General features: G+C 46.1%; 1 protein-coding gene across 50 annotated transcripts in view; it reads right to left on the reverse strand.

The window, feature by feature from the left end:
• MAP4K4 (mitogen-activated protein kinase kinase kinase kinase 4) overlaps positions 1-15,910 on the reverse strand; it is a 173,249-nt gene that overhangs the window by 52,742 nt on the left and 104,597 nt on the right. For all 50 annotated transcript variants that reach the window (XM_060116737.1, XM_060116740.1, XM_060116752.1 and 47 more), the window contains 4 exons: positions 8,219-8,344; positions 6,817-6,927; positions 2,820-2,910; positions 2,256-2,386 (listed from right to left, as the gene is read on the reverse strand). In XM_060116737.1, the coding sequence (XP_059972720.1) occupies positions 2,256-2,386; positions 2,820-2,910; positions 6,817-6,927; positions 8,219-8,344 (459 nt within the window). The remainder of the gene's footprint in view (positions 1-2,255; positions 2,387-2,819; positions 2,911-6,816; positions 6,928-8,218; positions 8,345-15,910) is intronic.

Here is a 15,910-nt window from a genome sequence, read left to right on the forward strand (position 1 = left end):
TTTCCAAGTATTTGAGGATTCAGACTCCCAGCCTAGACAGATGTTTACTCTTATGTTTTATGACAATATCTCAGACATAACTATGATGTGAAGCATTTAAAGGCTAGAAAGTGCTCTTTATGAAAGGTCCTCAGAAGAATTAATAAAATCCACCCTCGTTCGTGCCCCGGGAGGGGAAGATCCCACGTGCCGCGGAGCGGCTGGGCCCGTGAGCCATGGCCGCTGAGCCTGCGCGTCCGGAGCCTGTGCTCCGCAGCGGGAGAGGCCACAGCAGTGAGAGGCCCGCGTACCGCAGAAAAACAAACAAACAAAACCCACCCTCGCTCACTAAACGGAATCATGCTGCCACGTCTCTCTGCTCTTCCTTCAAACGTAGTCGGGGGTGTGAGATAAGTTAAGTGCACGCGGTCTTTTCCTTCCAATTCCCCAAAATATTAATTTTAAAATTTCAATTTTACTCCCTTTTTTTTTTTTTTTTTTTTTTTTTAAGGCTATGCCATGCGGCTTGCAGGATCTTAGTTCCCCCACCAGGGATCAAACCCGTACCCCCTGCAGTGGAAGCGTGGAGTCCTAACCACTGGACCGCCAGGGAATTCCCTAAAATTTGAATTTTAGCTTTATCCCCTACTCAAATACAAGTTCCATGGGGACAGGTATTTTTGTCTGTTATTCACCTTTGTATCCCCAGAATTGTGACTACCACGTGGTAGGCATTCAATATACATTGGATGACAGATGAGGTTTTATCAGCTAATTTCTTAAAATCCAAACAAGATTTTCTAAAAGCAGATAACAGATGTTTTTTCATCATTAGCCTTCTTTTGTTTAGACACTATCCTAATAAAGAAATTACTTAAAGTTGCTCAGTTGAAGGGTTTTCCTAAATAACCTATAACTATGCTATGGAGGCTCAAGCACATATGTTTTATTACAAGAATAAAGAGGCCCATGAACTGCTCCCTTATTTTTACGGAGGTTTTCTATACCCTCAGGTACAAAGAGTAATCCACCACCTTAACCAGAAACTGTTCACCCCCATGAACACCCCCAGGTGTTCATGGGGATGGTGCAAACAAACCACACCCATCTCCTCTCAGGGATCTTGGAAGGCTTTTCTCGATACTAATGGAGCCTCTCCAGTTTATAGAAAACAAGGTAAATGACATTACAAAGACTGGAAAGTTAAAATTCAGAAATGGTAAGATAAATCTGAAGGGTGGAACACTGCCTCTTCAGCAAGTCGGTGTCATGCAGAAAGCGGGAGCTGGGGGAGAGGGTGTGATATCCTTCATTGAAAGATACTCAACCACCAAGCAACCAAATACAACGTCTTGTCCTATACGGAATACTGGTTTGGACAAACCAGGTGTAGACGAGCTGGGTCTAATTATGGACTCTGCATTAAGGAATCATTTGTAATTTACTTAGGTATGATAATATTTTGGATGTGTCAGAAATGTTTTCAAATTTTAGAGATACACAATGACATAACAAAGAGTGAAGACTCCTAAAGCCTATAATCTATTTGAAAATATTTCAGCACATAAAAACATAAAATAAATATTCCTCTCCACCACAGGCTTACATTGAGTTCCAGTAGTTGGGTATTTGTAATAAATACTAAATACACTGGCACGCTGTAAGAGAGGAACTCAATTGTGAGTATCATTAACAGGTACATCAACCACTCTGACTCACTGACTTAAGGCAACAGAATTTTTAAGTAGTTTTTACAAACATATTCAACCCGAGTCTGATGATCAAATATGGGTTTTACATCAGGATCAAAAAGTGCATTCTTGATACAAGTCCCTAGAGGTCACTCTAATAGTTTCCATAGATTTGTGACCAAAGCAAAGCTGCAAAGCTCTTTAACCACACTCTAAAATTTCATACAGATGAAGCTATTGCTATATACTGCCAGTATTTTTAAAATAATAAATATCTGATTATAATATATTTTTCAAGTTAAAAAGGACAGCAAACAGGGCAGGAGCACTGAATTTACTCAGGACAAAAAAATTTCTACCAGCTACGGAGTGACACACAGCCCCACCCCACCTTGAAAGCAGCATCGTACTTAGTAACAGAACAGGGGTGATGCAGAATGGACTAAAAAAAAAAAAAAGCCTCAAAATACTGTCCCAGCAGACGTGCCCCTGCAGCAGGGGTCCATGTGGTCCTCAGTGAAGCAGCAGGGAGGGGGGGACTGGAGGCGGAGCCCCACCCGCAGGAAGGCAGGGCCGGCGCCTCACCCTGTAATCATAGGTGGCGTCGGGGTTCTCGTCACAGGCGATGACCTCGGGAGCCATCCAGTACGGGGTGCCTATGAAGGTGTTTCTCCTCCCCACGGTCCTGTCCAGCTGAGCACTCACACCGAAATCCACTGTGGCAGGAAGAGGAAGGAGGGGAAGGAGAACACAATTAACAAACCAGTCAACAGCCAGGTGAAGAGTGTGAGGATCAGAGGTCTTCAGAGTAAACCAAACAGAAACACTGCACAGACTGCAACCTCCCACCAACAGGGATAAGGAAGGAGCACCTTCTCCAGGGCCAAGCCACCAAGACGGCAAGACGCTCAACCAGCCTGGGAGCTCCCTGGGAAGCTGGACCCGCCACCTCCCTGAGCATCGCAACTGCGACCACCAGAGGGACTTCTGAATGAGCCAGGAGCATGGGGGAAGGGAGTCAGGCACCAGGCTAAGCAGTAAGCCCAGCTCCCAAGTCTTAAGTAAGACAGAAGGAGAAACGGGGGGTAACGTTTTCAGCTAACTGCACTCGGGCAGGGTATTAGATCACGTGGCACGCCCATCACATACCAAGCTTCACCTCTGCATTCTCCGTCAGCAATACATTCTGGCCCTTGATGTCCCGGTGAATCACATGATGGATGTGGAGATGTGCCAGTCCCTGAGCAGGAAAGACAGGTCTGGATTTAGTTCTCTGTCGCTGTAAGTGAATAGCCCAGAACACACCCTTTGTAATAAAGTGTGCACACAGGCCAGAAGTTTCTGTGAACATACGATTCAACCTCACTGCATTTCCAGCAAGACATCACCAATGACACCACACAGAGAGAAGCACCCCCAATCCCAGTGGGTCACGGCCGGGGTGGGGGGAGGGGCCGGGTTACCACCTTCTAGCTGCTCCCCAACGGCACACGCTTTCGACGACCATCTGCAGTGTCTCTGCTGTCATTTGTGCTATTTGTGTACAGGGTGGTTCCTTTCCCACGCTGCACGCCTATCTTGCAATGGGTGACCCTGGGGGTAGATCTGAACTACACGCATCCCGGGGGAAAAGCAGAGGGCGAGAGTGGGTTTTAAGGTCTGGCCCTTGAATCCAGCCTGGTTTTCCCACCAAAGAGCGACAAACTGCTAACTTCTGATCGACCCGACCTCCACCCCACGTGCAGAACAATTCTGCCATCAAAAGAGCTTTATGTTCAAATCAAGTATCTTTCTTTCCCAAGGAAATAAATCCTACTGGGCATACAGCACTTTGTGATGACCTCGTATCTGGAACGAAGCCCAGAGCATGCCTCTGGTGAGAGGTGGTGGGAGAACAAAAATACAGTTTTCATCCAAATATGGTCAGAGAGACCAAAAGGCATCATTCTCACAACTCATTTACTTGTCCTGACTTTAGCTAGAGAAGCCAAATCTAGAGCGCCTCCGTAAGCTACAAGCAACCTACTAACTCCAAAACGCCTCAATTCAAAAAGGGCAGATGAGAAGTAACGCCTCATTTGATTTGTCCTGTTTAACTTCTTTGTGGGGTTTTATTGTCATCATTACTTTGTAGGATATGAATTAAATGTAACAGCTGCCCTAAAACATTAATTTTTCTAACATAGGGGGTTTCTAAAATCATTTACCAGTCTGCCTATGAAACAGAAGAGAGCTTATGTCACGGCTCTGGGTATTTTTCCAGCACACAGGATGTGCAGTGTTATACCACAAAGCACCAACTAGGGGGAAAAGCACTAAAAATATACGGTATCTTCACGGTATCGTTAGGAAGAAACTCCCTCCTTTCAGCCTGGTGTACCTTTGAACAGCGGAAGAAGAGATGAAAAACTGCAGCTTCCCTCTTTCGTAATTCCTACTTTTATTACTTCGGTTCATTTTTTATTCTCTTAATGTTCACAAACCCCCCTTCTTACACTTCTCCAGAATTATCTTAGCAGCAGACGTTAAGTAGCCACATCTCAGACGAACGTGGCCTGCCTGCACTCTGGTTCCTGTCAAGCAATCCCCCTGCCCTAGGGCTGCGGGTACTGCCTCTGGGAGGGCCCGCTGCTGGTGTGTCTGCCAGCTCGTACAGCGCGTGAGCCCGAGCCGCGAGGATCTGCGCAGCGGACACAGTCTTCCTGAATGAAGGGTCTGGGAGGGAGGGCGCGTTCCACCGCCCCCACCATGGTGAGCCATAGTCCTTCCTCTTCAGCAGAGATGGCAAGTCCAGTACACAGTCAGCGTCCATCCAAGAGCAAATGAATCAAGGTCCACAACTCGGAAACACGGTCCTGTAAGTCCGTCGCATTCACAGAATGAAGCAGCAGTCAAAGGCCGTCTTCGGTGCTGGTTGGGAGAGGCTGTAACTGCCCACGCTCAGGATAATCTATGCTGGTTTCTATGAAAACGCGAGGTTGCTGTGTGGATGGTGACCATGGAAACGGGCCGGAAGGAACACGCGGCTTCGTGTCTCGAGGCTCTCGTTGGGGCCAGGAGAGCTTTTCTACTGCCGTCTGAGGCCCACGTGCCCACAACTCTCAACCTGCTCAGATCTTCACTCCACAGCAACTGACTCTACCGTCTACCAAGGAATGAGGACGTCTGTCCCCACAGAAATCAGCCCCCGGCATGGCTCTGGGACGCCCTGCTTTCCTTCCCCATGAGCGGCCTTCTCACCACACTGCTCTCTCTTTCCCAACACTGACTCCCGTGACCCATGATGAAACACATGAGTACATGACACTGACTCTTCCAGAAGCTTTTGTTTGAGGTTAGTCCATTTAGACGTTCGTCGTAGGAAAAATTCCCATCCTAGATGAAGTGACGTGAAGGAAACGCTCGTTTCACGTGCCCACGGGGGCGGAAAACATCTGCTGCATCTTGAAAAGATGTTCATTGAGCTACTATGTTCGGGTTGATCTGGGGCCTCAAGCAAGCTGGGCTTCTTTCAAAAAATGCTGTCTTGAGTTCAGTGGTGGAAAAACAGTTGTATACACTTAGTTACCTACCCACATGTTACATTAACTGATTCCTGACACTAAAACTCATTTACTGCTCATAATAATGGTACTTCCTTCATAGGACTGGGACCTAAACGTTACATATGAAGAAAGTAAGTCTGGAAAGTTGAGTAACTTGGCAGGGGATATGCAAAAGATAAGCTGCAGAGGCAGGACTCGAGCCCAAGTCTACCTCACTGGAGGCCCGTGCTCTTAGCCACTGCTCTCTCCTGCCCACAGGACTCAGACCCAAGTCTACCTCATTGGAGGCCCGTGCTCTTAGCCACTGCTCTCTCCTGCCCACAGGACTCAGACCCAAGTCTACCTCATTGGAGGCCCGTGCTCTTAGCCACTGCTCTCTCCTGCCCACAGGACTCGAGCCCAAGTCTACCTCACTGGAGGCCCATGTTCTTAGCCACTGCTCTCTCCTGCCCACTCTGAGTTTTCGTTATCAAGATAATAAATACACCTGCCCACTCACTGAACTCCCTCACAGCAGTATAGGGCAGGAGGCTTAGTTTCCCATGTTAAGGCTCCTATAATAACCATAAAAGAATCTTGATATTTTTATAATGAAATTTGTATGTGATGATTAGAAGACGGGGTCTCCCATCTCACCCTCTACAACTGGTTTTCCTAAGGGAATTGTCTATTGTCAAGGGCTCTGTAAACTTTCTAAATCAAAAGAAATTCAAACCATCTCTGAATTCTAGATGGCATTTTTTAATCCTGCAGTCCTCTATGAAACTTAAACGTAAAAAGTGGAGCAAATTTATCTATAAATAAAAAATAAAGTAACATTTTTTTTTATTAGTGACAGAAACATAAGAATTAGATTCCAGTTCAACTCCATAGTCTTTATTTTTTAAATGTGGTCGGTAAATGAAATCCAACCAAGTAATTTAAGTGTGTAATTGAGGGGTAAAGTAGAGAGAAAAACTGTGCCGGCTGACCAGAGGGAAGAGGCCCAGTGGCAACTCACATGCAGTTTTCAAGTACGGAATTTTCAAACACTTTGCCTGTGCTGTCAGGACAGCTCTACTACTGAAAGGAATCATTTAGAAGCCGCTAAAACGGTAGCCAAGAACTTGCTCTGACATCATAAACCAGCTTTCCAATTGGCTGTAAGTAACATTAAACATTAGAACTTCTCCTCATAAATACTGCAACAGATTCTAACAGTTAATGCCGAAGTCCACAAGATGATTTTGAAAGCCAGCATTTGGCACCATTAATATGGCTTTATAAGCTTAGACACACGATTCCCATAAACACAAGAGTTAGAGGTTATTTCTCCTCCTCTCCACTCTGATTTTCTTCTTCATAACTGCAGGATGAATTCAGGGAAATACCAAAAAAAAAAAAAAAAACTATTCTAAGTCTAGTTTCCTTGGATACTTGCCAGACTCAAAACCATGATGTGGCTTAAACTATCAAAGCCAGCTGGTGATACAGAACCCTTGGTTGCCACGAAAAGAATAACCTGTACAGGTCGCAACTAATGCACAGAAACCCTCGGGGCTGGGCAAACGGAAATGGAAACACAAGCCCACGCCTGGCTGCCTCAGCTGTGCCCCACTTACCCTGAGGATCTCCCTGGAGATGTAGGCTATCCAGTCTTCCTTGAGCGTGTTGCCCTTGGTGTTCTTCACGAGGTCTGTGATGGACCCGGCCCCGCAGAACTCCATAACAAGCTGGAGAGAGACAAGACATGCTGTGGCCAACACGTCCCCCCAGTGGCCAGAGCATCACAGATGTCAGCACACACCCGGGTAGGTCGGCGGTGGGGGGGGCAGTCTAACCCCCCTCCCTCTCCTAAAGGTCTGGGCGCACAACCATTGTGGAGGCACCGAATTCCTGAGAGCGTTATCTCATCACACCCCATCTATTCGGCACGGACATCCGGTCCAGGAGATCGGCATCTGCATGTTCCACAGCGCAGCCCGTGCAGAGGCCCTGAAGCCCCCCTTGTCTCCTGAGCACAGATGCAAGTGGACCGTTTGCTCCTAATCAACGCCCAGTCATCAGAAATCTGATCCAAATACTCTTTAACAGGCTTTCCAACCTGCCAGTGTCTAAAATGTTCTGTTTTCCACACATTGTGATTCTCAAACTATTTTATATTCACTGGGTTTAGTACAGTCTAAAAATAGTTTTAAAATTTCTCTTTAAAAAGAGAAATACTATTTTTAAGCAGCGCATCATTTTTTAAAAGACACTATTTACAATACCTAAATGTTTCAACAATACGAACACAAGTATATTTCCAAAGTACTTAGAAAATAAATTGAGTTGAACTATTCTAAAAATTTAACTGTGTTTGGATACGGGCAATGGAAATAAAGGTAACTGTTTCCCTTTTACTATCCTAACTTTGCAAATAGTCTCTAATGGCTTTTTAAAAGATTAGAATAGTATTCATCTATCTTTCTGCCCTGTTAAGTCCAGTACCTTTGGCATAACGTGATAACCACAGATCTGAAACTATCTCGGTGTCATCATCGTGAATAGAAATGTATTCAATAAGAGATACGGTTGAATATGTATAAATTCTATAAATTTCCCTGGAGTCCACTGTTCTTAATAAATTACTGAACTAAGTTTGTTTTCTTGCAATTTGTCTCTCATTCCAATGTAGTAAAGAAAGATGCATTTAGTTGAGATTCCACACTAATTAATTTCCATAAAGTTTTTATCACATTGCTTTTATTTTCAAGCTACTAATTTCCTTGCTATTTTGTTACCTTTTTTTTTATGTGCCATTTTATTCCCAAAACACAAAGTTAACTCTTTTTCCTGCAATGTGAAATCAACACCAAAATAAACATTCAGGACACCTTCCACTGAGAAGGCCAGGGAAGATACCAGATGTTACCCCTTTCTCTTTGCTTTTCTCTCCCCTCCCCCCTCTGGAAGGTTCTTAATGCCCTTTTAAATACAATCAAAGAGGAAACCCCACAGAACGCTCAGGAAACGTCTGCCTACCCAGAGTTGGTCATCGTGTCCTGGGGGGCTCTTTTTAATGAAAGCACCGTAATATGTTGCAATATTTCTATGATGAGAATATTTCTTCAGCATATTTATCTCCAGCTTGATTTCCTCCTCTTCATCCTTAAGAAAAAATAAAAATAAAATGTGCAGCTTTTGAATGACACGCAGGATTTTACTTTCTCCACACGCAGGCAATCAGACGTTCCCAGCCCCTCCAGCAAGGGAGAAACACTTTACTCTTGTGCCAGTCACCGGGGACTTTCCGGGATGCCTCCTTTGAAATGTGATTACGGGCTCTGCAAGAAGAAATACGCGCACAAAAGGTAAAGATGAAACAGGAAGCACCAGGGGCAGAGGGCACGCGTGGCCTGGCTCTTCCACGGGCCACGTGACCCCAGGCAATTCACTCCACTTCTCTGGGCCTCAACTGGCTCATCTGTAAAAATGGGAGGAAAAAGGAAACTGGCTGATACTATTTCAAATGACTAGGAAGGGCTGCTTCTTTTCTAGAGAACATTTTTGAGTACAAATCGTCCGACGCACTTTAGGTTCACCTCTGAGAGACTCACACAGCAGCATCACCCTGGGTCGGGGGCAGGGGCCAAGCTCAGGGGCCCTGTGGTCCTGGACAGACAGCGCCCCCAAGAGACTCGGGCCAGTCCAGGAGCCCAGAAACATAAACACCGCTCAGTGGTGGCAGGTTGTCCCTAGACTGGGCTCATCCCCCCGCCTCTTGCTTTACTAAAATAAGATGAGCAGAGGAAGAAATGAAGAGTCTGTACGAGAAGATTAGAGGGAGAATGAAGGGGACAGATGGTGACAAAGGTCCGGAAAATAAAAATAAGTTGCTCTTGTGAATGTTCAGGTCTCCGCCTTCTCCCACACCAACCCCTCCCCCCCGCCCCGGGGAAAACCGTGTTATCGGGGGCGTCCTGTCACCTGCTGCACACACAGACACGGGGAGAGGGTAACGCCAAACCACCTGCAAAGAGTCATCCGAAGAAAGGTTTACAGGTAGCATGAGAATGAGAGGAAAGCAGAATTAAAGTGAGAAAAAAGAGAGAATGTGCAGGAATAGAGAAAATCTGCCTTGGTTAGAAAAGAGGTGTTTGAGGGAAGATAAAGAAGATCTTTGAGAAAAGCCTCATAACCAGATCTCTAGAATTCCCTTTATTTCATGTATTTTCAACAGGAAATGATGAGTGGTTCCCTAAAACCTCCTGACTTTTCTACACTGACACACTCCTTCCACTTTAGCTGATATCCTTCCCTCTCCAGGGAAGACTCAGGGATTCTGAGCCGCGTTGGTACATATATATGCACACGTGTGCGTGCACACACACACACAAAACCTACTGTTGCAGCCTAGCATCTCCAAGAACCTTGCATAAGGCCTCACAGACCTAAAGTAAGTTTGGTTTGCAAACATTGCTCTTAGGGCAACATCATTCATTAGATATGAACAGTGAGACCAAATGAAAAAAGAAAATGTCTTTTTTTTTTTTTTTTTGCGGTACGCGGGCCTCTCACTGTTGTGGCCTCTCCCGTTGCGGAGCACAGGCTCCGGATGCGCAGGCTCAGCGGCCATGGCTCACGGGCCCAGCCGCTCCGTGGCATATGGGATCCTCCCGGACTGGGGCACGAACCCGTATCCCCTGCATCGGCAGGCGGACTCTCAACCACTGCGCCACCAGGGAGGCCCAGAAAATGTCTTTTTAAAAACAACTTTCAGTTGGTCATTACTGCTTAATAAACCCAATACACACCAAAACATGTAATCATCCGACACCAGTGATTCTCATGGCGGGGGCTTCCAGCTCGGTCCAGAGACATAAGTATGAGACTATTACAGCGTACAGATGACAGGCATGGTTGTCATGTGACTCTGGCAGATGATGACATAAATATGGAGGAGAGTCACATGGCCATGTACAGTCTAGACACTAGTCTGTGTAATAATTCTCATTCAAAACCCATATATATGTAAATCACACCAAATGCGTATGGATTTCAATGGCCACGGTTAAAGCAGCAGTGAATGATAAGAGGCTGAACAACTAGGATAATGAACTAGCTTAATGCTCAACAAAACCAGTGCTTAGCCTGGCTAGGATTACACAGTCACACACCTCTATCTGGGACCTTTATAGTATAGAAACTTTATACTATGAAACATAAAGGGGCAAGAGCTTTTGTTCACGCTGGGCACAAGGGAGCGCGCCCCAAGCAGAACTAGGAAGCCCCATCCATCCACAACTTTATCTCATGCTCGCGTTCGCGCCCATGCTGTGGAAGGACCACCACCTGCCGGCACAGGGCCCTGCTCTCTCTGGATCGCAGCTCACGACTCGCTGCCCACAGTCTCTGGGTTCCTGGGCGGCCAGGACACCCCAACGAGGCCTGTCGAGACTGATACGCTCCTAACAAAAATGAGCGCGAGTCTGGCCACAGCCTCGCTCCTGCTGGAAAGGAGGCGGTGTTACTGCAGGATTAGAAAGTCAACTAAAGGTGTGATTTTTTTTCCTCTTATCCAAAACCAGTAAACCTGTAAGGATGTGGGGTACAAAGGCTACACAAAAACAAAAGGAACAATGCTGAACTAGAATAGGGAAAAATCAATACACTACCGATTTTCATTTTCTGTGCTAAGAGCGCAGCCACTCACTTCACGCAGTAATGTGTGCCTTCGCGGACGGAAGGCGGGACTTTATTGCTCCATTCCTAACCCTTCCTAGGGACCTCCACCCGCCCCCCACGCTGCCTAAGTCACCCCAGGGTCTTTAGTCCCTGTGATGCTCTGCCAGTAGGTTTCACTTCTGGACAGAAAGCAAACGCTACCTACAGTTCTCCCACAAGAAGCTTCCTGAGCAATAATTAAGGGTCTTGACATACTGTGACTGGTTTTGACATATTTTTTCTTTTAGTGACAAAAACCAGTGTCTTCCAGGATCTAACTCGTTCACCGCTCTGTATAAGAACAACCAAGACCCTCCATCGGCACCTGATGTTTTTGGAGCCCACTGAGTTAAAATCCTCACACATCTTACATATTTAAAGATCCTCATAGGCTTAAATGCGGTACTGCTCACCGGTGTGAAAAACACTTAATATGCACACGGGTAATACTGCTGGAGGATCATCACGGAACAACGCACCTCCCTGAACCTAAGATGCTGCTAGACAGACACCCAATCACTTTTTGTAACGGAACTATGATTCACCATCAACCATAAGACACAGGCTGTAACATCTCTGAAACTGGGCTGCAAGTTACAAACAATGAAATACGACATAAGAACAGCTTAAACACAGTTTGGCAACAGCTTTTCTAATATGACTGAAACATCCAAATATTTTCCGAAAATACAGTAATCAGATCAATGTCGCTTGCCAGAATACTTCCGGGGTCTTAAGTAGTCAAATCCTCGATGCAGATGAAACTGAACTACAAATACTGAGAGGAAAACATACTGTCCTCTCAAATCATCATTTCAGGATAAGGATTATATATACTTTGAAACACTCCTTCTCTGGCTTCTCTGATTTTCAAATAGATGGCTATTGCACAGTTTATAAAATAAAAAGGCACTCACACCACTGTCATTCACTGTCTAATTATGACTGCCCACCTTGGCGGAAAAGCATCAGAAACGCAGAATCTACCAACAGTTTGGAGCCAACTACAGCTGGAATCCTAATCACAACGAATGCTTATCATATAGTGTCTTAGACGGTGTCTTTAGGGTAATGAACTAACGTCTGAGTTCAAATCTCCCTTCAGTCATTAGGTGAAAACAAGTTTGGTGTTCTCATTCCAGTATTTAAATGCATACACACCACCACCAAAAACAAACACCTCATTTTGCCAGAAAAGATACAGCGGAAATCAGACTTAGAACAGACTAACTGCATTTTTAAAACGATGACAAATCCCACATTTGCAAAGAAAGTGGATGTAGCAAAGCTCCATGAGGAAGCGATATATCCAAGTATCCCGGCCGAGTCCAAACGCCTTTGCCCTTCACCCTTCACCCTCCCCTTTAGGAGGCCACAGTCACGTACAGATGGGAAAAAAAAAAATTAAGGGTCACTTGAGAGAGGAGAGAGGACATTTGGGGAGCAGGGCAGGCCCCCCTCTGGGTCTCCTCCGGGGATGAGGCAGCTGCCAGCCCCCTGGTGATCTAAGGCAGCTGATGCCAATTAGCATTCTGGAGTCTCCCCAGTGGGAGCAAACTCCGGCAGAAAAGGTCTTTGTCCCAGGCTGAGCTAAGACTAGGGAGGAGTTTTCCTTTGCCTTCCTTGGCTGCTAGAGGACGGGGCGGGGGGACGGGGAGGGTACATCTGAATCGTGGTCATCTTCAAAAGCAGCTGTGGGTTTGGGAGTCATAGGAAAAGCCCTGCCCACTCCACAGTCTGAGCACAGAGCAGTGCATAGGACTAGTGGGGTTTCTTAATGACTCCTTAAAATGTTGTTTAAACTCTCGTTACCAAAATTCTGTCTCCTTCCACTGCCGGCAGGCGGACTTCCAATGAGCCGACTGGGAGGACCCAGGAGGTCTGGGGGATGCTCTCCCCAGCAGCCCCTCCTTACAGAATTAAGCCTACTCATTAAGAGCTGAACAAAAACAGGAAGGGCCATTCATTATTCACTCTACCTTTACTAGATAGAGAGAATACTAATAAAATGAAATATGCGAGTATCTCTGGCAGATTTCACCACCAAAATGTATATATACTTAGAATGAAAATAGACATTAAATATCCATTTTAGAAAAAAGTTTACAAGTTTGTTTTAGTTAACTACTACCAAACCCTTCCTTATGGGACTGTGAACTGTCAGAGAAATGAGGGCAGGTCACCTTTGACCTGGCAAATCCCAGCGACATCCGAGAGTGTCATTCAGTATCACACCAAGCTGAATTCACCAAAATTAATTTTTATGACTCAGACATATGAAAAGTTCTGCAACTTAAATTCACTGATAATTCAACCAGACAGAGGCGAACACGACTCTGCAGGGAAGCTTCTGGAGCAAAATGAAGGTCCAGGATCTGGTCGAAGGAAGGAATGGAACGTTCTTTAAAAATTAATCCGCGTCCATCTCAGAAGATCCATCCATCAGCTCCAGAACAAAAACCCCAACAGAAAAAGGACAAAATGAACACAGCTGCAATGGAAATTAGGCACTCGTGACATCTTACTCTACAAAGAATACTGCCTTGAACACATTTCAGACAAAAAGACATGCTCCCCAGTTTTGCTACTGAGCCAATGGACTTCTGAGACCCCAAAGCCCAACTCGAACGGCCCTGAAGCGCTTCACCTGCTCCTTCTGTCGACAGACACCACCACGTAGGACTTTACTAGACTCAGCAAAGTCTTCTGTGAAATCTGCTATATTTCAGTGAGGCTGTGTCACTAGACTGGGCTCTAGTGAGAGCAGCGTGGTACAGAAGAGGACTACAGAGCGGCACCGTCCACCGGGATGGGCACGGCAGGGTGGTAGCTTCAGACTGTGACGAGATGGTGCAGGACAGCAAGTACAATCCATCTTCCTCAACTTCACTCACTCAGGAAAAACCTGGGAGATTGGTGCTTGCAAGGAGGCCAAGACACACCTCTGGGATGACCCCTTACCAACAGGCACAGCATGGCGAATGAACACGGTGAGCTAACTCACACCATAAAGTCAGGTAAGTCACACCTCTGGGATGACCCCTTACCAACAGGCACAGCATGGCGAATGAACACGGTGAGCTAACTCAAATCACAAAGTCAGGTAAGACCCATCGCTATTTTCTCCAGGATCTAAACAAAACTATTAGAACTTTCCAAAGTGTCAAGCCCCAATTTACAGGACACAATTCCCCAGGGTACAAGTTGCTTCAATAGTCTAACTTGAAATAAGTCACATCAATACTTGATTTTAGAACCCATCCATTTTCCTCCTCCATTGGGGACCCTTTAGTATGGTCCCTGAAGTAGGAGCTGAAACCTAGGTCCCGACAGAGGTGGAAAGCAGATCTCCTGGGTAAGGCCCAGAGCGACGAAAAACAAATCCTCCACCAAAACACTTGACTGTCACCCCAAAATATGCTTCTTTGACATGGGATTATTTTAAGCTAAAGGTACTTGACAAACAGCAGGAACAAAAAACGGTGCTCTGACCTCCCCTTTTCTTCCTGAAAGCAAGCGATAGAACTCCCATAGGAAAGGCATCCTTCCTATACCAACTGGAAAAAACATTCTTATCACCAGAGCCAGGGGATTGAGGCCAAAAGAATTCTGTACAAGCAAGCCTCTTATCTTCTGTTAGCTGTCCCATATGGTTTAGTCACTGGTCCACAATGGCATCTCTTTGTTCAACCTGGTACACAGACAGAGTCTTCTTTGAGTCTTCATTTTCCTTGTGAAGGCTCCCATGTATATACGAGACAGACAAGTTAGCAAACCTCTTTGTTTTCTTCTTGTTAATCTTTTATTACATGATCAAGAACCTAGAAGGGTAGAAGGAAAGGGTTTTTTCCTCCCCTCCATAACCAAACTTGTAATTATATTATGAGACCAGAAAGAGATCAGTAATCCAAAATGCTCAGAAGATGGCAAAATAATATATTCTTAACATCAGCATTTTGCCATTCGCAACACCAGTGTACAAGTATATTTAGATAACTCCACACGTTTCAATGTGTACACAGAAAGAAAAAAGAAGAACTGTGCCCAAAGATTACCTCTGGATTACAGATGTTTTCTTCTTTAACTTGCCCAATTTTCAACAATACTATTTTCCTACGTGGGGGAAAGTTAAGAGTTTCGAGTACAGGCGTTAACTCCATAAGCATCCAAATGAGTTGCCTTCTGGCCGTTCGCATGTCCAGCTCCCCCGCCCTCCCTGGACAGGGGGCCCTCACGTCCCCCTTGCTGGTCCCGAGTCACCGCCAAGCTCCCCACTCCGGACGCTCACTCCAGTGCTCAGCTGTACGGCGAGGGTGAGGGGAGTTTGAAGAACGGGAACCTTGCTGGTTAACCTGCCTTCCGCTGGGTCAGCGTCACCCAGAGCTCAGACCTCCACGGTCACGTCTTCCTGTTGGCTCCAATGGTACCAATCCAGGCCCATGACTTCCTGAGATCAGAGATTTCCAAGCTCAAGTTGTTTCCGGAGCAAAGGAGCTGTACCTGGAGCCCGGGATCAGCCATCGTGCCAGCTTCACCTTCCTGACCTGCCCGAGGGCCCTGGACCGAGTCTTGCCTCTGTGCCCATGCCCTTCCCTAAGCCAGGGGCAAACTCCACCAAGAGCACCGCGCACACGTTAAAACCTGAAAGCCAGACCCTAGGAAGCGGTGCCAAGAAGGGGCACAGCTCTGGAGGAGCTATGAGTGTGGAAAACGTCACAGGTCTGTGCGTTTCTGACTGGCCCCATCGTGCACTTACATGCACAGAGCCCCTGCTTACACAACTGACATGGCAGGTCAGTCAAAGGCTGGCTCTGAAAACGGTCTGCAAGTGAAAAGGACAAAGGATGAACTTCTGTTCCAGGCTAAGAAGGAGGGTCAAGGGCCACATATGTTCCCACTTGAACAACTACAATAGATAAAACGAATGAAAGAGTTTTAGGACCCTGGACGCCAGGGGTTGAAGGACAGTGACCTCTGAGAGACGGGAACATGAGGAGAGACCTACAACTG

The sequence above is a fragment of the Mesoplodon densirostris genome, chromosome 14 (assembly GCF_025265405.1).
Source record: "Mesoplodon densirostris isolate mMesDen1 chromosome 14, mMesDen1 primary haplotype, whole genome shotgun sequence".
NCBI classification, from domain to species: Eukaryota; Metazoa; Chordata; class Mammalia; order Artiodactyla; family Ziphiidae; genus Mesoplodon; species Mesoplodon densirostris.